Below are 25,935 nucleotides of genomic sequence, written 5' to 3' on the forward strand. Positions count from 1 at the left end.
ATCAATATTACTTTCAAAGAATTTGGTTCCTTTATGATATTTTTCCTGAATTATTTTCTTATTGTTATATAAATGTTCATGTAAGTCTGCACAGCTGTGCTCTTCTAAACAGCACTTAGACCCTCTTCAGGGTAAAGAATCTGCTAGCTGGATAGAGCTTTAGAGGAGGAGGTAAACACATTAGCATGGGGACAAATAAGTATTGTTCTGATGAAACCATTAAGAAGTTGAGACAATCGTGAATAAGATTCCATGCCTCTGCAGGTCTCTTGTCTTCATCTCCACCACAAAACACAGAATTACAGATTAGTTATTATCCAGATCAGGGACTACCGAGGGACATGGTGATGCATCTGTAGGTTAGAATGAACACAGCTTTTGCATTTGACACCCTTTTGTCCATCTCTTGCTAACTAGTGAATGTACTTCCACAGCTTTGAAAACTGTAAAATGACACTCAAACAAACAGCAACACTTTTTTAAGGCCTTGAGTTTCAGCTATCAACTTTCTATGCTCACCCTTCAGTGAACTAGTCCTTTTCCCCATCCATCTTCTCCTTTCTCTTCCTAAACGTCTGGGTAATTCCAAACTACTTCCCCTTAGGGACTCAATATGCCTATGGCTAAGCATTAGGCAGTGTTAGCTAGTCTTCCCCCCCTGCGATGAAGTGCATGGGACAAAAAAATGTACAGAGACTCCTGTAATAAAACATGGAGAAAATGAGTAGGAAGTCCAGGGAGAGAGCAATCAGAGTTTACCCTAAGAATTCAAACTCCCAGGTTCAAGCCTCGACCTCTCTTCAAAAAGATGCCCTCCCTGATCTCATCTTCGTCTGGTCACCTAGCAGGAGAGAGTTTAAAGGATTTAGCCACTGAACTCCTATTTAGATACCCTTATACAAACTACAAGGAACTACATATTCACATGCCTTCGGCCACAGCCTTCTGCACCTCACGCTTCATCTGTAGAAAGGGAATGCTAGTATTCCCAGCGTCACAGGAGAGAGGTGAATTCAGTTGTTCGGATTTGCTAACAAGGGCTTACTTTGTTTTGGTCTTAATCCATCTGTTCAAAATGTTGCCATTTGAGATATGAATAAAGAAATGCTTTTCTTAGAAAGAATACACCTTCATTTGCTTGTAATTTGTCTGCTTACAGACAGGATGTGCTTTAAATGGTCTTTTTTTAGATTAATACCTTGAAATACATATACTACAATTTTCAAAATCTTTACTAGTTAAAAAACAGAAGTACAATGCACTGCACCTAATTCTTGCCAAGAATCCAAATTAAGTAGGCTTTTCAGAATGACAGCATCACTGAAGAAATTCAACAGCAGAAGAACATCTCCCCCAATAAACTATGATTCAGGTAACAAATTAAGCCTGTAATAAGTGACAGTGTAACAGAATCAAAGATCAAATGAACTTTGGGCTTTCACATTCCAATTTAACCATTATCAAAACCCCACTAATTAATTGTGACAGGTCACCAGACACAATAGGTACATCACAGTAGGGATAAACAAACAACAACAAAAAAATTAGGCACCAGCTCTTAATGTTTGTATGACTTCCTTTTGCTTCCCAACTTGTTTCACATTTGGATGCATCTTGTTTTCTAGATGCTTATAAAACAAGTTCTACTGGAAAGACAACACCTAAATATGTTTTAATTTATAACTTTCAAAAGAACATGAAACCTTTTTACACAGTATTAGCTAATCCTTAGTGAATTCTTCTATAAATTTAGTGTAAAGGAAAGATTCAGTTCTAACAGTTATCTTCAAATCAAAAGGATTATTTAACTCGCTGTTCTAAGCATGACATGAGCTTTTGAATGGACTACTAACAAAGTCCAGGTAATACCCACACCTTGCATTCCAGAAATTCATTCCAGAAGCGAGGGAAAACACTACAGCATTAACACTATTGTGATATATCACAGTGATCATTGAAAATCGTATGGCCAATGTGAAATTTAAAAAAAAAAAAAAAAATCTAGTTAACATTGTTGCAAGGAAGCTTATTAGTAAATGAAGAAGTTATTTAACAACACAGTAGGTCTTTCACATTTTGGAATATGAATTTCAATTATACTTACGTTTAGCAAATCCATCCCCTGGGTAAATATATCTATTGTACACATCCATAATATATACCCGATGATCATCCATAAAGTCCCTCTCATGGCCATTTCCCTGAAGAAAATTTACAGTTAGCTATTCCTAGCATGCTAACACAGAATTAAGTAATCTACAAGTGCTAGAGTAATTCAGACTACAAAGATCCAATACTTAAAACTCCTCTGTCATTCCGTTATTTATAGTCTTGAAGGTTATTTTGAGGTGTAGAGTTCTGGGGGCTTTGACAGCATCAGTCTGAAGACAGTAGGTTCAACATCAACATCCTAATATCTCTGTGAAGGTAATTATCATAGATCTCATTGCACATATAAAAAAATACAACAAAAATTAGAACCCAATTGTCTTCAGCAGCATCACAAAAGCAATCTCTCGTCTTCCAATTGTGCAAAAAAAAAAAGTCACTTTCAACTGCTGCAGAGATACTGATATTCTTATACAAGGATTAATAAATAAATCAAGCTGACTACAGCTCTTCTGACAATTCAAGCCTTGGTGAGGTAAGCAATCCCTGGAAAAATTACAAACACTAAAGACCCAACAGTTTAACATATTGTTTAACACCAGGAATTTCTTACAAAAAGATTGCATTGGGTGTAAAGATAGATGCTCAGGAAAAAACTCAGATTCTGAGTATTTCCCCTCCCCCCATTTCTGAATTTAAATAGTATTCTTTGGGCTCTCATTTAGACTTTTTTTCCACTAGTATAAAATCATCTTTTCACAGCAATCGCCAAGATAATTTTGTTGAAATCAGTGTATCATACAGGACCCCGGACCCTACCCCCAACAGACTTTCATTTAAACTACAAAACCAGACATTTCCACAGATTTAATTCTGTAATTCAGTTACATAATTTATGTCCCTGGACAGTTAAGCTATATTTCTGCTACAGCCTCCCTTCCAAGAATCACTGGGCTGAAGCTAGTCAATCTGTGTGAAAGAGGGAATGGGAAGCACCAGAATTGCATTTCTTTATGCTAAAAAATGGCAACACCTACTTATTTCTTCAACACCTTTGGTCCACAAATAAACAGTTCATGAACAGAAATCTAGGAATACGAGAGCCTCTGGGTAAACCATTTTCTTATGAAAGGTTAAACTCGCCAATGCACCAAGAACTGGAACACTTACAAGATGAGAGTATCTGCATACTTAAAAAGGATCTGCTGAGCTACTACTTCACACACCTCTCATTCCCCAAAGAAAGGAAACAAAGGGGTGATTTAGTGTGCAGACTGAGATTACCAGCATGATACCTGAAAAATCAAAATACATTCCAAGAAGTTCTTAAAAAAAAAAAAAACCAAAAGAACACCCCAGAAAAGCACAAAAAAATGCATACCCTGACAGAGACAGCTGAAGAGAATCATGAACACAAAACATCTTTCTATTGCATAATCTATGTCCTTATTTCATGGTAATTTTAGGATGCCTTAACTTGCAGATAAGAGAAATGACAGAAGATGGAAAACTTGCAGCCATTAGGCTTCCTCACTGCCATGGAGCTACTTAAAAATGGTTTATTTACACATAATAAATTATCTTCAATGCTTCAGATTGGACATAATTTTAGTGCATTAACTGCTTTTCTAAAAGTACTATCTCCCTCCCTTCAGGATTTATTTTGGAAATCCCACCAAAGATGAGATTTGTTCTCAGTACCCACAGTAAATCACTTGACCAGGTAAAGAATGATGTATTCTTTACTTCATTAGCCCGAAGCCAGGCTTTCCATTAAAACACTGAAGGTCAAATTCATCCCCTGCAAAGGTTGCTGAAATGATCACGCATGCTGAACTAACTGTAATTCTGTTTTAAGAGATTCTTGTTTCTTCTGGGATACTGATCTACTCTGGAGACCATTATGCCTCAGATCAGTATGCAACTCAAAAATATTTTCACATCTAGCCACATGATGGAGCTACAACTCAGTTTAATTTTACTGAACTGGCTTAACAGCCTTTTGCACCATAAAATAATTAAACAACTGTTCAGTTTCCATCATCTATGATTAACTTTGTATTCTGCAAGTTGACAGTTTATACTACTATTAGAAAAAATGGTATTTATCACACACTGGTATTTTGAGCAAAACATCTGCACTACTGAATACAAGTAAGCTACTCACCTGATGAGCATCCAGATCAATAATTGTGGCTTTAGATACCCCTTGTACTCTTTCAAATAAGAACTGGATATATAAACAAAGAAAAAGATGGAGAATGTTATGAAGTTAGGTGACAGATTAAACTGGAGGCTTGAAGCTTGCACAGGATATTACTGTTCTGATTTGAATGTAGAGTGTGCCTCCATTTCATTCACCAAATAAATGGCTAAATGATTCCAATATATTTAATTACAAAAGCTCTAGTTATTTCACATGAAAAGATAATTTTTGTGGTTATACAGTAACAAAACCTATACATTTCCACCAGGTGAAATGCACGAAGCGTGCACTTCACAGTCATCTGTGCAGCCATCTGCCTACCTATTGAGAAAGTTGGTGGAGAGAGGGAAGAAAGATTTCTACTCATCTCCTCTTTCTCCCACAAAGTACCAGACACAACACAGGATCAAGGACATGTCTTTCTACAGCATCCTGCACTAACCTGTAACGTGGACTCTGCAAATAAGGCGTAAGCCCAACGGCACTGAAGCCCAGGGCGATAAACCCTTTTGTAGTAACGCTGGCTCTACACAGGCGTAGCTGGTACATCTCTGCTCTCGCACCAGCCAGGCAGAAAAGGACAGGTCCAACTAGGGATCATAAAGCTGATCGTGGCGTCGGTGCTGTCAGAGGCTGGGGTGGAACCAGCGACACAGCAACAACTGCGGGTTGGGACAGGGTGAAGCAAGAGCTGCACGAGCCCCAAAACATCGAGGAGCTAACTTCATGAGACACAAACAATAGCACAAGTGAGGCTTATCAGCAGGAAGGGAGAAACAGTCCACTGTGATGGCATCCAACTGTATAAGCATGAAATCTACCATTTAGGAAAAGCTGCTGTAGGGACTGTATGCATTAAAGCCACTTTTAGTAACAGAATTCATTTCTCATTCCACGTCTGTGAAGAAAAAAATATTTTTTAATTCTTTGAGTCTTAACTTTGACAAGTTACTATCTTTAATATAGACATGTTAAAACCCAAAGATTTTGTACAAACTGTCACCCACTATAATTTCTCAATCTGTATTTTAATGATAGGGAAAATAGAACACTGTGGATTACTTTCCTGCAAATTACCACGTACAGAAATTAGGATGTTATGTCACAGTGTGCTGCAATCACTAGAGCTTTTTTATGTTTGATTATTACTGATACTTTGTAAGTATTCTAGTATACAAATATACCATAGTACATTTGATAAAAATAAGCCCTAATTGCAGAAGGCTCTTGCTTCAGCCTTTCAACGGCTAAATACCAAATGTATTCATTCACATTCAATGATTATTTTGGAGACACTCACATTTTTATTCATGAATTTGAACCAGTCTGAGCACTGTAGAGTGCAGCTTGATTCAGAGAGAGGACTTCTGTCTCCGCATTTGTCTTGATTGTAACCACTAAAACTAATGTGGAATTTTCAGGTTCAACTGCAAGGCTAGGATAATTATCATTAAGGATATTAAAAGTCAATCTGGTTTGATTTTGAATGGGTTTTTTTTCCCAAGACGACATTATTAATGCAATTGTAGTGGTTCATATTTACATTCATAATTCTGACCCCTGCAACTCTTCCCTTCCACTTAACAATACTGCATAAACGCTATGTTCTGCAGCATCAAGTACCACACCATTTTCCCATTCCCACCCATCTACAGATGGCTTTATTTTCTCCTATTAAATGCAAATTAGTTCTTATGAATTTGTGTGGATTTTTTTCCATTTGCACAAATAGTAGAAAATACTGGTTTAAGAGTACTTCTTACCTTTATAGCCAGTGTGATATCAGCATATGCACAAAATCCTCCACCTTTGTCACTTGAACAGTGATGAAAACCACCACCTAAATATAAAAATGTTGAAGAGGTGAAAAGCTAGATACTAAGGAACATCGATGGTCTTTGCAAAGAGACAGAGATCACTTACGTGTCAGGCACTTGTTTTTCTTTAGCAAATACCACACCTACAGCTGTTAAACCCTTACCTAGCAGTGCAAAATATCTCACAGGGCTTCTGTACCGATCGTACGTGTGGCCTACCAGACCATCAGGCAAAAGATGTGCAGAAGCCCAGATTAAGAGGAATTGTCCCCGTCATCTAGCAAGCACCCAAAGAACCGGGAAATGTATATATATGTAACACATGGTGCCTCCACGACAAAGCATACTGCTTTCAAAGTTCAACTCCCCGAGGCATGTTGGAGTTGCATAATTAACGTTACGGGGCGGGTGGAAAGGACATGTGGAAAGTTCTTTTCTATGCTGAACACCGGGTCAAAAAAAATACCAAACCAAGAACTATGGTGTTATTTGCACATGCCATTGTCTTTTGCAAACACTCAGACCAAAAGAAACTTTTAAGAACTCCTCTTTAAAACACAAACACACACACTCTTCACATGACAAAAAGTACTTAGACCTCCCCGGCCCAAAACATATTTTTTAATATAATAAACCAGAACTTTTTACTGAGACACCCACTACAAATACCTAAGCAAGAAACAGAAACAAGCTCACGTTATATATCAGTAAATATGACAGGCTTTGGGGTTTGTTTTTAATGTCTATTTAATTTTTAACATTGGATATTCACTTTGCAAAAGATACGTGTAAGAAATAACGGAAAAATCCCAGAATTGATGAGCTCTATGAAAATGACAAGCTAAGTCTTACATGACACAAAATATGGCTTCAATAGTTTACTGGGTTTGCCTTGCTATTTACTATGAGCAGGAGAGCAGATTTATATTCACTATATTCTTCATAATTTGTTCATTCAAGTCTTTTTCAGGAAAAACTGCACAGCCAGATATAGACACTAACTAGTGCAGCCCTGCTCTCCAGCATACCAACCAATCCCTTGATCTGGTATAATATATAAATTAGCTGCTGATAAGATCTACGATAATTATTTTATAATTTAATAAAAACAAAGATTTTATTGAAATATTTACATTTACTCCAAATTTTTCCTTATTTTTTTTCCACACAACTTCAATCCAAACACTTTTCCTTATATATGATATCATACCTTTATCCAGTTATCTTTTTTCTTTCCAAAAATATTTTATTTAATTATAAAACTGCAATACGGGTGATAGTGGATAAGAAAACAAATCCAGTACTTTTTCCATTTTTTTTTTCCTTTAGAGTTGACCTTTGTTAAACACAATCCAGTCACATTCTGCTATTATAAACAGAATACACATTGTGCTAAATGAAAATCATATGATTTTAAACATATTATTTCAAGTATCATTTAATGTACTACATTCGTACTTACCCACATTGATCGCCCAGCCTCTATCAACAGCAAGTTTTCCTGCCTTAAGAAAATTATGGTGAGAACTTCATGAATGAACGAGGCAACCATTTAACACTGTCTGCTTCCACCCCAAATGCAACTCTTGGCAGTCGGACGTGCCCATTGAATTTTCAGATGTTTTAGCACTGCAGGTCATTCTGCATCAGAGCTCTGAATACGAGCCATGCAAAACTATCCTCAGCATAATTAGTTGAAAAAATACTTGATATCTCATCTGTATTTCATTCTCTGGCAGTTGAACAGATCTAAAACTAACTGCACTTTGCAGAGATGAACACAGACCCCTACAGACAAATGAGAAAGGGGAAAGCACAAGTGATGGCAAGAGTAAAAAGTGAGCAAGAATCTCCTAATATCCTTCCTGTTCATGTAAAAATAGGAGGAACATAAGCTCAAAATCCTGAAAATACAGATTAACATAGTTTCAGCTGGGGGTGGGGACAGAAGAATGCTACTATATAAAGTGTTCTGTGACTTTTAAGTTATACAGCATGCACAGTATACAATATTACCAATCTTTTCCCCTCCAATACAGAAAAACTATACTTGTATCTCTCCTTTGAACTCAAATGACATTCAGGGAACGGAAAGTATTGACAGGAAGAGATACAAAAGGCTTAAATCATGAAATTTTAATTGAAAAACCTGACTTATTTTGGCCTGGAAGAGTCAAGCAAGTGTTTAACTGCAGTATTCCTTAAGTGTCATGTTAAAAAACAGAAGATATTACTAGCCAGAACTATAAATAAATTAGGGAGGAAAAAAAAAAAAAAAAGGAGGCGGGGGTAAAACCAGATTATTTTTTTCCTTAATCATGGAAAGAACATATTACACGTCATATATGAAAGGAAGTTTGAACAGTTGAGAATTCTTCATCACCAATATTTACATTTGAACAGTTCTAATTTAGTATTAAGAAAACTACTGGGAAAGTAAACATCATCCTGTTATGAGTGTGCTAACTTACACAAATTAGATCTTGAGAAAAGATTGTAATTTCTGAACTATAAAACCCATTAAGTCACAGGGAAAGCACATTATCTGTGATTTAGCATACTTCCTAGGGATTCCTCACCAAAAAACAATCTTCCCATATTGCTAGAAAATCATTAAAAAGTACAGAAACTCAACAGGAATTTTCACAATAAACAGGACCATCAGGAATAGCAAAAGATTGTACTTCTGATGGGTACTGTACAAATTTTATTGTCTGACAAATCAAAATTGCTTTTAAAGTACATAGCTATTTCCCCATAATGAAAAATAAAAAAAGTAAAAATAACAGCATGTGGCATCAAGATCAATCCAAAAGTGACCAGTGATGTCATGTGTATTTCAGGAGGCATGACACAAAGACGTAATAGACAACTAGTGGCTATCTCTTCTGCATGACCACATTCATAACTAGTGAACACGCTTTATGAATTAAAGATAACACGAGCACAATGAAAAACATCACAAAACTATATAAAAGTATTGACTAGTTAGAACCAAGTTGAAAAAGACTTCACATACGCGTACTGTCAAGACTCTTAAGAAGTATCAAAGGTAGAATATTAGGAAACCAGACTTTTGCCAATTATTTTTCTCTTCTACCACTTCCTTCATTCCTCATAAATATTGTACAGAAAGACAGCATGCCTGTAATAACAGAAGACTCTGCACGTTCCTCTTCAGACAGGACTTTGCAGACCAGAAACCCCCATCTCGATAATCACTACTGATTGCAGTCAGAAATATGGCACAGAAGAGAGGACTGACCAGGAGTCTGAAGTGATGCTGATGGACTAAATGGAGGCAGAACGGAGCTACTTCTCTGAGCGACAACCAAAAATTTTTAAGCACCTTGAACTATATGAACCACATGAAAACAGAATTCTTTCTCTCTACTACTACCCAGTCTATAACATCAGGTTTAAAAAAAAGTCAAACTACCCCCAAACTTCCCAGCAGTCCATTGAAAGCAAGATGACTACACAAATATCAACAAAACCAGTTCGGTGCTATCTCCAGCTCCTGCTGGTAAATTGCCAGGAGAAAGCGTTCCAGGTGGTTTATGCAGATTTGCATTAGGGACATGCACTGTGTTCCACTTCCATCACCTCTGCTTTTGCCAGTTAACACCTACTAAAAGTAGCAGCACTTTTTGTTATCTAGCCTATTACCATAATCTAGTAAGTCTAAAGATTTATCCAGAACCTAGCATGTTCTTTCCAAACTCCTATACTTAAGTTGTCCTTAAAGACTGGTTTAACATTTTCAGTACTTTATCTGGTTTTCTCATGCTTATGCAGACTTTTAGGCTTCAACAAAAGCACCAGGTATCGCTACACTGTACAAATGCTTTCACATATTTCCTTACCTCACTATTCTTTGACCTTAATATGTACATCCAAGAAGACAGAGCAACACAAGAGAATTAAAGTAGAATTAGGAAATGGGATTTAAGAGGTGAGAACAACAATAGTTGGAGAAACAGAGTCCAAGATAGGCAAGATACATACAACTTTTATAAAATAAAGCCATTTCCCACTCGCAAGCCTGAGTTAAAACCAGACTCAGCAACATGCAAGGGTACTTAAACATGGTAAATGTCACAGGACTCACTATTGTCCTCATGATTTAGGAAGAGACCGCTGGCCATTTTTCTTTAACAGCTCAGGGCAATAAGCAGCAGTTAACTCACTGCACAGACAATTTCAGCATCAACGAGGTGACATTTTGATCTTTCCCTCCACTATCCCCATGTTCAAAAACTTACTGGAAATATTCCTTCGCAACTTCTCTGCTGTGATTACAACTCTCACCTTTTCCTCCAATCATAAACAAGATTCTTCTCAGCACATGCATATGTATGTCAATACATTTTTCAACTACTCTGAGTATTTCACAGTACCATGCAGAGCTACATTCCGTAAACACTACATTCCTCATTATAAATAATAAAATGCACCAGTTTGCAACACAGCTCAAACATGATGATATACTCAAACTTTTCAAAGAGCTCCAGATTTTTAAATATCTATGACCACTGCTTTGGATATTACAAAGGGAGTTAAGGTGACATGCTTAAAACAATTATATCGTGCCATTAGAAGATGTTTCTGAATCTTAACAGTTGATATTTAAGCCCAGTCACAAGTTGGCCAGTCCACTCTATTCCTTTCTCTAATACCTTTTGGTAGCAAAAACAACAACTGGCAGAGTTACTTTTACATACACACTTGCAAATCCAGCAGCTGGATGGGACACAGATTTAACAACAGAGTGCTAAAACACTGAAAGAAATTGCCTTTTTTTTCCGATAAAGAATCAGGCATTGAGTAGTTCTATCATTAAAAAAGTAAATCCAACAGAAAAGCAGGATATTCCATCTTGACTTAAAATCTGATAACAAATGGCGCTCTCCTTTCATTTCACATAGTAAAACCCAAGAGGGCTGAAACTTAATAGTGACCAGATCCACTTATACAAGTGATAGTAGCAACAGTTAATCTCACATCAGCCCCAAAAAATTAAAGACTTGGAGAACTGCTTCACCAAACTTTTGGCTCACTCACATTCTCATAGGTCAGACTCAAACAGATTTGACCTTTTTCATTGTTTCTGAAAGCTGTACTGCGGTGCCTTTTATGCAGTAGTCATAGAAGAGCTCTTTACATTATTTATGCCTTTAATGAATTCTTGATACATTCACGAAGGTAAGCATTTAAAAATAAGAAACCTTGATTCCAGTGCAGATTACTAAGTACCTACATTTCTGTTGACAGAAAGGGGGAGCTACCTATTATTATCCTATTTCTGAGAGTAATGCTGCTATTATCATTCATTTATGGCTTCCCAGTCTTGCTCACCTTTAGTATCTAGTAGTTGCAATAAATCATATTCTCATGTCTGGCATAGACATACTCTGAAAGGTTTGCCAACCCACAGAATAGTGTTCTTCAATAACTGGCCTCAAAGAGATACAGAAAAAGCAATATGGGCTTCTATCCTTTTCACATGCACCCACTGTAACAGCTACCTTCAAGAAGAGTAGCTAAAATGCAGCAAAGAGCTATTTGTAGCATAATATTCATGATTTCAGATAGGATTATTTGTCTTGCATTTATGTAACAGCTACAGCTCAGTACCTGCAAAGAGACATCAGGACTGTTACCATCTACTCCCAGCACCATGCTATATAGTTTCTGAACTCTAGCTCTAATATGACAAGGAATGATAAAAAGGGCAGAAGAGGTTCCATTAGTTACCAGTTTACAATTATGAAGGCATCTTTTCCTCAATACATTGTTTAAGTAACTCATTCTTGGCTCCAGCTATTAACTGTTTTCTTTCCTCCTACTTCCTCAACATCTCTAATGGCAATTCTCAGGCAAAATTAAATGTCTGGCAACACAGAGCTCTTCTGACCAGAGCATTCATTTAACTAATTAGAGAACAATTCTGTTAAGGCAAAACAGGCTATGTCTCACTTGAGTGCAGCTGAGCTGCTTACGTAGTATTTAAAATAGAAAAAATAGATAGACTAACTTTAATCATTAAAATGAGCAAGGTGATATGATTTTTAAACACTTACCTAGTCTCAAGAGCAACCAAACCATGCTTCTCTTCCTGTACAGTACCAAGGTTGTTTGGTAAATCTGTGCTTCAAAAATAGCTTCTATATTATCAATTTTGAAACCTCCCATTCCTAGAATTTGCCTGTATTTGTCACTTTCTCTATTTGCCCTAAGTCCTGCCGTATCTATCATTGCTTGCCCAGGCTGCCCCTTACTGTCTCTTCCGCTTCTGCAAATTACGGACCATAAAATCAGGTATGTCCTTCACCTTGGTAGTTGTTAACAAGTGGCAAACTTTGCTCATGTTTAGGACTGTACACTAACTCACTTCCTTCTACAGGCCTCCAGGGCTCAAGCCTTTGAGTTACACAAAATATTACAACTCACAGGTTTATAGTGTTTTGATCAACAGGTTTAAATACGATAAAGTGAATCAAGAGCACCTTACCATTATTGTTCCTCCTGTCTGGGTTCGTAGAGGCTTCAACACTTTTCTCTGAACAACGAAATTGGGAAGAAAGGCAACTGGTGGAATTTCTGTGATTGTAGCCACAACAAATGACCACTGCAAGGGGGAAAAAACTTCCAATTAAATGCAGCCTGTCTTAATGATGACATTTAGATCTCTGATCAGTTGCTATTTACTAAAACGGAGCTCACAGGTCCTTAGCAATATTTTTAATATTTTTAGATAGAGGTGACCACAACAGTACTTACTAGTAACCTCCAAATAGGTTTGTCCTCAAGTTGTTAACTATGAGAATCATCACTTTCAATCATCATCACTAGGTTTTTCAGATTTTAGTATCAAATGGTAATAAATCAGCAATTTCTCAGCAAGCTGGTATTACAGAAAATCTAATACACCAGGGATTGGGAGGAAGAATTGTAAAATGTCCTTCAGCAGTATTAATAGTAAGCTACGCTTGATATATTGTTCAAACCTAAAATATTTTTTCCTGTGTCAAGTCAAAAGGATATACCAAGGAGAAAGGAAAAACAAACAGACAACTCGACTGAGAAGTTCAAATACTTAAGTGAACACACAGTGCAAATTTTAGCATGGAGAACTGATTAAAATTTATTTAGCATATTAAACACTTCTGGAAAATGTTTCAAGGAAACGTTCTGTTAAAAAGTCATATCATCAAGAATATGATTTGAAGGTTAGAACACAAAATATTTGCAATATGTAAATGCTTTTTTTGCAAACACATATAGATTACTTCAAAGAAATTCTACTAACATTGCTACCAGCGATAACACTTCTAAATATATTTCAAAGCATAAGTCACAGGCAAGAATCTACCTCTTCATCCGATCTGAAATATTCAGGAACAGAGAATTATGAATTTGACACCCTGTACAAGGATTCGGAATAGATCCTATTTTCTTCAACACTAGGAAATTTAACTAGGTTCAGTACATTCGTTGCCCAATTGCTGTTAGCTGTCTGTTTACAAATGATAGGATGTATACAAGTGGTCAATTTTAACCAAAGACAATCACATGCCAATTTCAGGGTACTCTGATACTCAGAAAAACTTAAGCTACTTTGGCTTCCCAGTTATCAATGTTTCAACTACAAAGTACTATTGGGTGGGGTGGAGGGGTGGCATTATTCATAAAGTTCTTAAGCGCTAACTATGTTTTGTCAACAATTCATTTTAGGCTCTTAGTACTTTTGTTTGTAAGACAGTATTCTGTTACCATACTATCAGGTCTCCATCATTAACAAAGTGCTTTGATTATTTTGTAATACAGTCAATCTTGATAAAGTCCTTTTGCAAGATATTTTAGCTTTTAAACAAGTATAATGTAAAAAAACTAGATTCAATCCTCTTGTTCTAATATAGAATTGAAAAGGTCACATTTGCATAAAATAAATTTTGATCTCAGATGTGAACGATAACGAAATTGCAGAAAGTTTTAACACAGTTTAAAAAAATTTTAACATCAACAGGAAGAAGTGGGAGCAATAAAGACTCAAATCAACATGTATGCTGCTGCAGGTTTTTAAGTGAATGCAAGAAATCCATACATGGTATGAGTAAAGGGTAAGCAAAGCTTTCTATTTGCAGCTGAAGACATTTACAGAACAGTGCCAAGCCCAAAGACATTCACTGCTCCAGACTTAGTCCTTTACCGTGTTTATGTAATACCTAACAGACCAGGGAGAAGTCATTTGACTGTGAGGAAAGTCTCGGGGTTCAAAGATGCAGCTACAGACTAATGAAAACACTTCTCAAAACACACCACGATAGTAATTGAGAAATATATTGCCTGAAACTGTGGACAGTTTTGCACTTTTTTTCTTCAACATGCTAATTTTGTTTTCCAACATTTCCTGCAATAAATTCTCTGAGCAGCTATGTATATACTTGAAAAAGAAATCAAAAGGAATTGGTTTTATATAATTGTATACTTTTTCTTGTTGTAAAAATAAAAAATTATTTTGAATGAGGACTACATTAATTATGTTTTCCAGGCTGTCAGTTGGCTTCCATAACACAACTCTTTACACATATTAGTTTCCTTTCATATAGAACAAACCCTTCAAGTTTTTTTTTTTTCAAATCACTATTTTTTGCATTCAAATTGCATATATCAGAACAATATCAGTTACTATTTCTTTTGGTAGATACTTGCTCTCACTCAGCCATCATCAAGTTACTGATTCTCTAGTAAAGTTTTGTAGCCATCTAATTATGTAACTTAACAGAAATTAAAACTTGGCCTGGATTCAGGGAAGAGTAATAATCATATATAAACACTATTCAATAACATGCCTTCACTTATTCTTTTTAGTTATCAACTCCATTTAACTCTTTCTTTCTATTGCCAATATCATAAGATCTTTTAAATTATTCACCTTCCTGTGTTTTGGATAAATAATGCAATGTATGAATTTAAGTTTCAATTTTTTCTTAAAAGGAGTAAAGAAGTCCGTTTAACCCTTAACCAGGTATATTTTCCTTTAATACATGCCTCCTACCAAATTAACTACTAGGCAATATCATTAAATGTGGCTAAGTGTAACACTATACCAAGATGCTACATTCAAAAAAACCCCCAAACCAAAATGAAACAAACAAACAGAAAAACCCACACAACTTCAAGAGTTCTTTATTTTCCTTGCTTAAGCCCAAACTCCATAATAACATATACATAATGAAGATATTCTTGCAGGACTTTGCTTATAAAGTATTATTATTAACCTTAATTCCTTAACTATAAAAACTCTTCTTAGTAAGTTTAAATGACTTTACAAATTATTTCAAATTATTAGTGTTCGAGGACTAAAAGTTAAACTGAAAAACTAATATTACAAAGGTAAAGCTAAAGTAGCTGCTTTGATGCTGATACATCCTGGATTAATACAAACAGCACATTAATGATCAAAACCAACCTCTGATGAACTGCCTTTTAAGTTACACATTCATCGTATTCCAGCATTTTAAAATAGCCAACAACACGTTAAATTTAAAAAAATATGCAATCTTGTTCTTTACTACCTAAATTTAAGCCGTGCTTAAAGCTTTGCTAAGTTCCTGGAGCTAGTCGCAGCTTCAAGGGAAAATTGATGGACTTACAAATCCAACACCAAGCAACTAACCTGATTTTATATTTAGAAGCTTGCCTGGGACAAAGCTATTTGGGTCCATCTTCAATAGATAAAGAAAATATGTTTTTAGCTTGAATTAACATAAAATCAAATCATAAAGGAGAGTAGGAAGCTTGCAATTTTCACAAAAGTTTCCAAGTCAATGTATGAAGGCACTATCATCATTAGGAATAAGATACTGCACTGGTAGAAACCAGTGATAGCCAGGTGACACACCCAAGAAAACAAACCAGCCAAGAAATAATACTGGTGCATCAGTCTCCCAACCAATGAGTTGGAAATATTAAAAGTAAAGAAGCAAATCACTGTTAACCAAATGCCACCTTATCCTTAAGAGGTTTACTAGTTGCTTCAGCTGCAAAGAGTGCCCTATAGCATTTGCGCAGCAGTGTAAATACTGAAACCTCTCAGACCTTGCTCCCTATGACTAAGTATTCTTGTTAGCATTTTCTCCAAGCATACTCAAATATCATTACCTTTAAAATAACATTTTTGTATATTCCTACAGACCTCTACCTGACACATTAACATCCGCATGACTATTTCGGTAAAAGGTATCAAATTCATTTACCTGCTCTCATGACCTTTTAAATTAACATCTTACAGCAAACCTCCACTCGCCTTCATAAATTTTTCACCAATGAAGTTCAGAAAAATTGAGCAAGGAAAAAGCACAATGTAGGGAGCAGAGACAACGGATGACAGCTCAAGAACTGCATGAACTGAGGAACCGGACAGGGGAATTTTAAGGACTTTTGAAGGTGCCCATTTTATCCAAACCAAACCCATATGTTTTCAGGTGCCAAGTCACCTGTGGTCACTTAAGGAATGCACACAGCCCAAGATGCATTCTGTGCTGGTTTATCTAAACACCTAAACCAGCCAGAAGTATCACAGGCTGAACCGATTATTTTATGAGCCTGCTTCTGCTGCCTTTATTCCCGAGAGTCCTACCACCTTGCCCAGGCACACTGCCAATACCACCATGCAGCAAAGAGGCAGGTACCTCTGGTCTCTTGGCAGATGCATTCACGTGACCAGGCAAGAGTCAAAGTACACAAGCACTTGAACACCAGACAACACTCCCTATAATCACATCAATCCACTTTTCACTAGGCATAAAAATTTACATTTCTAATAAAGTGCTTAACTTTTTATTTTTAAGCCTACATAATTTGCAAATACATAAAAGAGATTAAAATTTCTAAGTTCATTTGATTGATCACCTGTTTCAGATCACTTTCAGAAAAGCACATCTTGCATTCCAATGGTCTGAAACTAGCTTTAACCTCATTGCCTATCTCCTTCCAAAATTTCAGAAAGCTGATATGCAGGAAATTCATTATTTTACATAACACTAGAAAAAAGCAGTAAGTGGAAAAGTACTGCAAGCAAATTATCTGAAGTCCAGTCATTACCTTAGAGATCTAAATTCTTCAAAGGAATAACTGAGGGGGAATCACCTGAATTCAAAAGGCGGCCAAATTTTGTTGTAAGGACTAGTCGTGTTACCTAAAGCAGGGAAACAGGGAGACCCTTCCTTCCAACACAGAACTAACTGCCAGTACCGCTTGATCTACTTCATGCGTACCATTTTGTTTCCCTTCGACCAACCCCCAGCCAGCTTCTTCAGCTGCTGCTAAGATACCAAACACCACCTCTTCTTGCAAGCGTATGGAATTTCCTACCAAATTCATGCTCAAATTTCAAATGAATACTCAAGTGATCTAATTATTTTAAGAGACCTACGCATTCCCAGAAATGCAAGCACCTTTGTACTCTTTAGAGCTGGTCTAACATAAAACTATGCCATTTATTGGTGGATCTGTATTTGTCTGGATTAAAAAAAAAAAAAAAAAAAAAAGCACAGCAGACTTTGGATAAGGCAATACAGAGGATACCCAGGGCCTTTTCATGTCTCACCATATTATTTTTTGTTTGCAACTAAGCACTTTTATCTTCACTGCTTGGTGGGAATTTGCTGGCATGACCAATACATCTTCCAGTTTCTACAGTTGCAGGAAATATTCTCTCAAGAAAAGGGGAATGAGAGATACACAGTTAATCACATCTGAATGCACATGACAGTACTGGTTTTGAACACCAAGACACAAGTTATACAGACAATTCCCTGTGTAGCCATCCTGTAGGTACTAAAAATATTATTATGGTATTCCAAACTGAGCTATGCACATTACACCCTGCTTCAAAGAAGTGATTCAGTAAAAAGAGGTGGGTGGTTCTATGGAATTAAAAGCTCAATATCAAGAATAGCTGCGGTGAGATCAAATCTAATGATGTATGAAATTGCATGTAACTTTATAGCACAGAACGAAGAAACGTAAGAGAACTCAGAAAAGGAGTAAGAGTGAAGAAAGTTCACACAAATAATAGATCCCTTACACAGAAAAATAAAACGTACCAGAAATAGCAATACAAGGATTCTCACTGTGGAAGGGCAAAGATGACTCAAAATAACTTCTTTTGAATTACGAAATGGAAGAGGATTTCTCATAAAAATCCCTTCTCTGCCCTCCAAGAGTTGCAAAACAAAAGCAATGTCACCTGCGCTCACCTACTATCCAATTCCACCTACAGATGACTGAATATATTCAGAAACAGAGATCTCATGTTTATGTTTTAAAGTTAGATTGAAATATAACAAATGGATGTTTCATTTAGAAATACGCAATGAATGCTCTTTACCCCCTGTGAATACATAATCCTGTATGAGCTGGTATTGGAAACCTTCACACACAGATAACATGCAAGGTTATGCCCCTACATTGATCTTTAAACTCTCTCCATATTCCACCGATACAGGCAGTGTCTAAGTATGAAGCCAGTACTTCCCACCACAACAGACTGACAACAGAATCCCTACGCGGATGCTCTTTTGAGATTACATAAACCCCAAACCCATAAAGCAATCCTTGCACTAAAACACATCCAATAAAGTACTCCATTTTAGTGCTCTCCAATGTATTTTCGATTTCAGAACCATATTTTACTACAGTAAATCAAAACTTTCACTTTTGAAGACTAAAACCCTGGTACTAAGGAGAATATTATTTACATCTCAAACATTAAAATTTTCCTTATGTTCATTTAACTTCCCTGAAATATCATTTCAGGTCACCCATATAACATCATAGACCCTCTTTCCCCTCCACCCCTCTATAGTGTGAATTGCCTACTATTTCTATGTTTTTCTTTCAGTATTCTCAACGACAATCTTATCAAAATACACCATTCTATAATCTGTAAAAGTTCATTCTGTAACAAATAGAGTAGGATATCTGTTGCCTTTGACACTAATTCTTGACAGTTTGCTTGAAAAACACATTAATAAGTACAGCACCTTTAATTTATTAAGGTAGCGCCTTGTGTGAACAACCAAGAGATCTTCATCAGTAGCTTCCCGTGCCTGTACAATGAAGTCATCTGCAATTAGTTTTTCTTCTGAAACAGGAGAGAAATAACAATTGGCATTGTATACCATCACTTAACTTCCCATATTCCACCCTGCCAACGAAGCTACTTTGACCTTGATGCAATAACTTCATCTGTTATGCAAATCATTGAAACAACTTTTGTTTACTCAGTGTTTACAAATTATCCAAATACAAACCCTCTACACATGTAAGCTATTAAGGTAGTGTGTATATGATAAATATTGTTTACAGACAGTTTTCAGAGTGGAATCAGGGTAACTTCTTGTTTAAACTGAAAGAGAAGACAGGTAGTGACAGAGGATGGACATGCACAAAAGAATCACAAGACTCCTTACAGTCTAGGGCTTGATACACTGGGGAAATCTTGGTGCTCATACCATCAAATATTCACTATTCCTTAACATGCTTTAAGAAACTCTGCAGTTGATACTAGTACTTAATTCCCTAAATCAGAGGAGAATAAAAAAAAATAATCAAAATTCAAAACAAAATAATTGCTTGGATGTTCACGGAAGCGAACACTTACACTTCATTAGGATATTTCTGTCACACCCCTACCTCCATTTAATTTCAAGAAATACCAATGACCAGCTATTAATTCTCCCCCTTAGAGACCAAAAGATAGTTTATTTAAAAACCTAGTTTTATAAGAGCAAGTTACAAAACATCACTCCAAGATTTCAGAATGTGATCAAAGATAATATGTTCGAATACATACATCTGGATATACTTGCCAGAAAGTTCAAGCTAGGGTCAGCTAAAAAAGCCACGCAGTGCAGAAAAAACAACATTGCTTTGCACATGATCACTACAAACACCAAATATAAGGCATCATGCTGATCTTCCCAGACAAATTTTGATATTTAATTGCTGCACAGCTGCAGCCTTCTAAGACTGTACCTTTTCTCCAATTTTATTCTTGGAGGAGGAAAAAAACAACTCTCACACGTGAGAGATTTTGTTCTGAAGTGTTATACAAGAACAGCACCTGCAACAATATTTGTTTTGGCAAGCTTATGTTTCTCCTGACTGAGGCTTGAGAAACATTTCATTCATTCATTGGTGTCAGACAGAAAGCCAAACTACTAACAGTTTCATTCCTGAGGAAGGAGAAGGTAAGCGTAAAAAGATTTTCACTGGTGATTGTCTAGAACGTGATAGGGAAAAGCATAGGTCAGCTGTTGCCAGGAGTTGCTACAGAGCCAGAGAAAACCAAGAGCACCCTGGGGTATCCTGTGGCTTCTTTCTCCTTTACAAAGCAATGGGAGTAAAGCGATTGGGAAAACTAATTTTCTGTGAAAGGCTGAGAATAAAGAGTGGACGCTTCACACAGAAAAGAGCTAGAGGAAAAGACTTTACACAGAGAAGGAGCAGAAAGGCAAAGCTTTTGATTAATTAAGAAAATAGTCATGGAACCCAAGACTTAATTGTTTAAGGTTGTTAGAGGGAAGATCCAAAACTCAGGTACTACATGGAGTGTTAGAATTCATTTAACTGAGGTTAAATGAATACAAGGCAGCCTAAAATTGGAAGGGCAATACTTAACTGCAAAAAATATCAGCTGAAGGAGTCATTAGGACCACATAAATGGAAGAGGCCTGGCTCTCAGACAACCTTTGTCTTGGCAAGAGAAGAAGTTTGGGTTTTGGGGGTTTTTTTTAACTTGATGAGCAAGCTTAAACTTTAGATGAAGAGATGCCAAGATTTTATAGGCCCTGATCCTAACCTTGGTTCTTACATTTTTATTTCCTTAATGTATTTCTGCCTGTATCTTCCAATTTGTTTAAACAGCTATAATGAGCACGTCACAAAAAGTTCTGCCTGTCACCAGAGGCGTCTCACAGCTCTTCCCAAACATTATCAGAGTATCATGAGGTTGATAAAGGATGGATTTATACAAGATGCACTTATCTTTCAGCCTGAAAAGTGCCATTTGCCAGTAGACCGTCTGGAGTAGAAGTTGAATAACTAAGTTACACCCCACAGCAAGCCAGTCATTAACACCTGTAGTTTCACAAGCCGAAAGGAATGCCCCAGTTCCTGCTACACCAGGTGTAAAGCAATGGAACATTCAAATTGCAAAGACCAGAAATACTTTAACATGGTCCAAGACACTGCTATGCTCATATTTCTCCCTCCTCCTTTTTACCCACAGTCTTGTAAAGCTCTGGGCCAGACTGAAATGAACCAAACTAGTTACTCTGATTAGTATTAGTCATGCCTCTGGGGAGAGCAAATCATTTAATGAGCTTGAATTTTCAATCACATTTCATGAGTTTCACTCTGCACAGACGCAACGGAGCTGAAACCAAAACTGTGGGTTTCTTTAGTGGAGCAGGCTAGAAAATACATTTTCAAAGGACTGTGAAACAAACCTTTGTATTAAAAAACCCTGGTGTAGGATGTTTGCTCTAACATTACAATGTCATCTTTTAAGTACTGCATAGAAAGATCTTCAACAATGTGTAACACATGACATCCAACCCACCCCAGAAACCCTACAATCAATTTAACTTGCTAAGATGTAAGTCTGCAAATATATCAGAAAACTAAAGCACTCCAAACACGACTAAAGAGCGTAGCTTAAATCTACACAATGAGTAATGAAGATGCACAGTCACTATTATAGTAGCAATTATTAACATAAGTCTGCACTAACCACATGATTTCTATTAGCGTTTGTGCAAATGTTGGTCTAAGAGGTACCTTCTGTTATTTTACCTTTCAAGAAATTGATTACTTTTCCCCATTTCCCTGCATCGAATGGATGCAGTTTCTCAAGTCCCATGAACGTGATGTTGTAGTCTGGAGAATATACGATAGGGCAGCATGGTGACGGAGGATCCTCATACAACTCGGTTCTGTGAGGCCTTGAAAAGCAAAAAACAAATTAGTCACCATTTTTAGCAACTATTTACGGAGTTGAACGTTTTTCACTAAAATCCCAAATTACCAGTTAGAATCCTCGTTAATACCAACTTTACATTAGGAAGGACTCCTGAAGATGCTACTTCCAACGCTTACTGAAGGAAACACTCGGTTGTTTAACTGCTCTTCAGCAGTAAGGTCAGGGAGAGTAACATCCCTCACTTCCAACCAGTACAGTTATACTCCTGAACTAACCAGTAGTGGGGAAAAAAAAAAAAATACTGAAGACCGAAGAATGTACATTAACTAATTATGCATATGAAGTTCATCGCAGACAATAATTAATGGAAACATTCGCTTCTCTCCACTTGTCTTTCCAAGTTCATGAAGGGGCAACCTCTACCTTAGAAGGCGCATCCAGTTTTCCAGACAACATAACTTTCAACAAGTACATTACTAGACTTACCTTTTAAAGTCTGTATCAAAACACCATTGAAAAAACCAAACCACACTGCTCCTACACACGATACTTCTAACAACGCAAGGTTGGAAATACCTCTAGGATCCTTCCCTAGGAGCAACAGGTTATTTTGTGACCAGCTCAGCAACAGTAAAGAGGCTTGGTTTTGTATCTGCACAGCATACAACCACAGGACATGCGCTCAACCCTAGATCTCACGCCTGTAACCCTTAACCAATACTTTCCTTTACCCTCCCTCCAAATTCTTGTATTCTCCAAATACGAGGAGAGACGGCACAGCCAGCTCAGAGCCCTCCTTCACGGAGCAGGTGAGCAATGCCGTGCTCCGCGTTTACAAACGCACACGCCGATCATTCGGCGGACACCTGCGCGCACACACGGGTCAACAGGCAGGCCAAACCCCAGAGGCGACTCCGTGTTCACGCTCAGCCTGCTCCGCCAGCCGTGGCCTCCCTCCTCCGCCCCAAACCCCGAGTTGCCGAGTTATGCCGAGACCCGTCTTGCCCCCCAAAATTTATCAGAAACCTGCAAAAGGCTTCACAACTTACTGAGCGCGACAGAAGGGTCTTTTGTCAGGCGAACAATACAAACAGAACCCCCCTTATTTCCAGCCTAAACATGCCCCCAAATACCCTTTCAAACCCCAGCGAAAAAAAACCCAAAACAAAGCAAGAAACCAAACACGAAGACAAAGGACGCTTTTCACCGGAGCCCGCAGCCCCGCTCCACGCACACCACCCACGAGCAGCGCCAGGGCTCGCTCCCTGCACCCTCCCCCGCCCCACCCGCGGCAGAAGGCAGCTTTTACCGAAGGCGACGTGCCACCCCCGCCCGCCCGCCCGCGGGGCCTCGCTCCCGCGGGGGGATGAGGGAAGGGGACGGCTCCGCGCCCACGCCTGCAGCGGGACACCTCACGCCCCGGGGCCGGCCCCGCCGGGAGCGGAGCAGGTGCCCGCCGCGCCCGACTCCGGCGCCGGTTTCAGGCGCCCGAAGCGGCCCACCTGCCGGGCCGGGGCCCGAAGAGGCGCTGCCGCCGCCCCAGGCCGCCGCCGCCCCTCTTGCGGCCGTGCCGCCCGGGCCCTCCCGCCGCCGCAGGGTCGCGCCCGGCCGCGGTACTCACATTCCCCCCCCCCCACCACCGCCGCCGCCGCCGCCCCGCCGGTGCCTCCCGCGGACAAGCCGCGCAGGCTGCGGGGCGGCCCGGCACCGACAGCGCCGGCGGCCCCGCCCCGCCGCGGGGCGGGGCCGCGGAGGGGCGGGGCCGCGGAGGGGCGGGGCCGCGGAGGGGCGGGGCCGCGGAGGGGCGGGGCCGCGGAGGGGCGGGGCCGCGGAGGGGCGGGGCCGGCCCGGCGGCCGCCCCCGGAGCCCCCGCAGGGCCGGAGCGGTGGCAGGGCGGCGGCGGGGCCGAGCGGGGGAGGCGGCGGAGGGACGGCCGCCTAGGCGGGGAAGAAGCGGGGGTGGTGCCGGCAGGGCGGCGGGGAAGGCGGTTGTGAGGCCGTCTTACACGTGGGAGTGATCTGCGGGACCCCCGTGAGGGACGGGGCGGTGCAGGATCAAAGGCAGAAGGCATCCCATGAAGGGGACCGAGAGGTCGCAGGGGGGGAAGCAGCCGGTCTCACGGTTGGAAAGGCGGGGCGCCGATACGCGGGTTCTTACATCGGCTGCTGCCGTCATTTTCTGTCGCGGGCCTCGGAGCGATTCCACCCAAAGGGTATCTTTGGACAGGAAAACACGATTCCCGTTACAAAATAAAATTAACAAGATACCAGCAGGTGAAGAGACGTAGCAGGTCAGCAGCAGAATGAGGAAAACAAAGGTGAAGCGGTGGTACTGCCTAACTGAGCAGCACAACGCGCGCCGATTTTGTCAGGTCAGGATCCACCCCAGGAACGCCATCCCTAAATTGAGGCACGCAAGGGACATAAGCTCGTTTCAAGTCACAAGCCAATTTCTAAGTGTACTTCACTAGTCCTTCTTGAATATATACAAAAAAGCGTTTCTTACGCGGTTGTATAGCTAAATCGATAACACTGTCATGAAAAATGGGCCATCAATAGCAGCGGTATCTACCAAACCAAGGATGAATGTACAGAAGCACTCTTTTCTCATGAGGGGTAATGTCTCTTTATGAGAGGTCCAGATAAATGTCTTCCTTCTTCAAGCATGCTGGCTTTGGCTTGGCATTCAGTTTTGATGGATGCCTGGACTTCACCTTGGTATTTATTTAGCAGCGGGAGACTGTTATCCCAAGAAAACATTCTATCCCTTTGACATTATCTTTTAATTAACATTTCTTTCGTTCTGGTCCTTTGTGCGCTTGCCTCAGTATTTCAGCGTATCTACCTTTTATTCCTTGTTACTGGCTACTTAATCCTTGGTGCTTAATTAGAGTTCGAGTGTTGTTTGGTTAACTAGATACAAATATAACGTGTTGTTATTTCATTTTCATTTAAATTAACTTTTAAACTTAAATTAAAAATAAACTCGCAGACTGCTTTCCATATTTGTTGGATGTTGTGAATTGTTTTTCGTACGTGCTTTCCCGTTAATCATTCACATCTAAACTATGGCACCCACACTTCTCCAAATGGAAAGATTGCTTAGCCATTCCTTTGTGCACCTTCAAAAATCAAATGAAAATATCTACTCCTGTGTTCTGGCTAGCTGTGACGTTGCTCTCATTTTCCTCCTCTTGTGCCACAGTGAGTTGGATTCTTGCCCGCAGGCCGATTCCCGCCAGGCTCCCCAATAACACCTTTTCCTTTCTGCGTCAGTGGCAGAGACAGGCTCTCCCGGAGGCCCCCTAAAGAAGTGCTGCACGTATTTAGACTAATGCCTGTTCACTCTTGCTGGGGTACGATTCTTTTTTTCTCCAGCTGAAAAAGAAATAAGATATTATAAATTAGAAAATATTTTTATAGTATGTATTTACCATTTAGGCACTCTGTGATTGTTATTCTTGACACTGCCACGGTTCCAGGGAACAAGCCGCCTACATATGGGCAGTCCTCACCCCAGAGAAGGTACAGCCCTACTTTGCGGAAACATTGACAGTTAGTTTCATTACCACAATGAGTTTCTAATAGTTTTTAAACAAACCATATGGGGCATAACATTGTTGTTCAGTCTTATCTTTTTATGTAGGAAGGTAATTATTTCCTCATGAATTAGGCCCAAGATATGCAAGAAAATGACCCGTGCTGGATTTTGGACGTTTTCTGAGCTCCAGTTTTCTGCCAGCAGACTTTTCAAGGCAAATGGATTAGGAAACCTTATAGCGTGGTAGAAGAAGCAGAGCTGAGCAAATA

The 25,935-nt window shown here is 39.0% G+C and overlaps 1 protein-coding gene across 2 annotated transcripts in view; it reads right to left on the reverse strand.

Annotated features, from left to right (window-relative positions):
- Positions 1 to 25,640, reverse strand: part of HDAC11 (histone deacetylase 11) — a 32,248-nt gene extending 6,608 nt beyond the window's left edge. The window contains exons 1-8 of one of the 2 annotated variants that reach the window (XM_052777084.1): positions 25,560 to 25,640; positions 22,000 to 22,148; positions 19,185 to 19,285; positions 12,647 to 12,763; positions 7,595 to 7,637; positions 6,079 to 6,155; positions 4,277 to 4,339; positions 2,105 to 2,201 (exon numbers count right to left, since the gene is read on the reverse strand). In XM_052777084.1, the coding sequence (XP_052633044.1) occupies positions 2,105 to 2,201; positions 4,277 to 4,339; positions 6,079 to 6,155; positions 7,595 to 7,637; positions 12,647 to 12,763; positions 19,185 to 19,285; positions 22,000 to 22,066 (565 nt within the window). In that variant the 5' untranslated portion in view covers positions 22,067 to 22,148; positions 25,560 to 25,640. Of the gene's footprint in view, positions 1 to 2,104; positions 2,202 to 4,276; positions 4,340 to 6,078; positions 6,156 to 7,594; positions 7,638 to 12,646; positions 12,764 to 19,184; positions 19,286 to 21,999; positions 23,399 to 25,559 lie in introns of those variants that run through there. The other variant, XM_052777085.1, reaches the window with a different exon arrangement.
- Positions 25,641 to 25,935: the final 295 nt, after the last annotated feature.

Source organism: Harpia harpyja, chromosome Z (assembly GCF_026419915.1).
Source record: "Harpia harpyja isolate bHarHar1 chromosome Z, bHarHar1 primary haplotype, whole genome shotgun sequence".
In the NCBI taxonomy this organism is placed as follows: Eukaryota; Metazoa; Chordata; class Aves; order Accipitriformes; family Accipitridae; genus Harpia; species Harpia harpyja.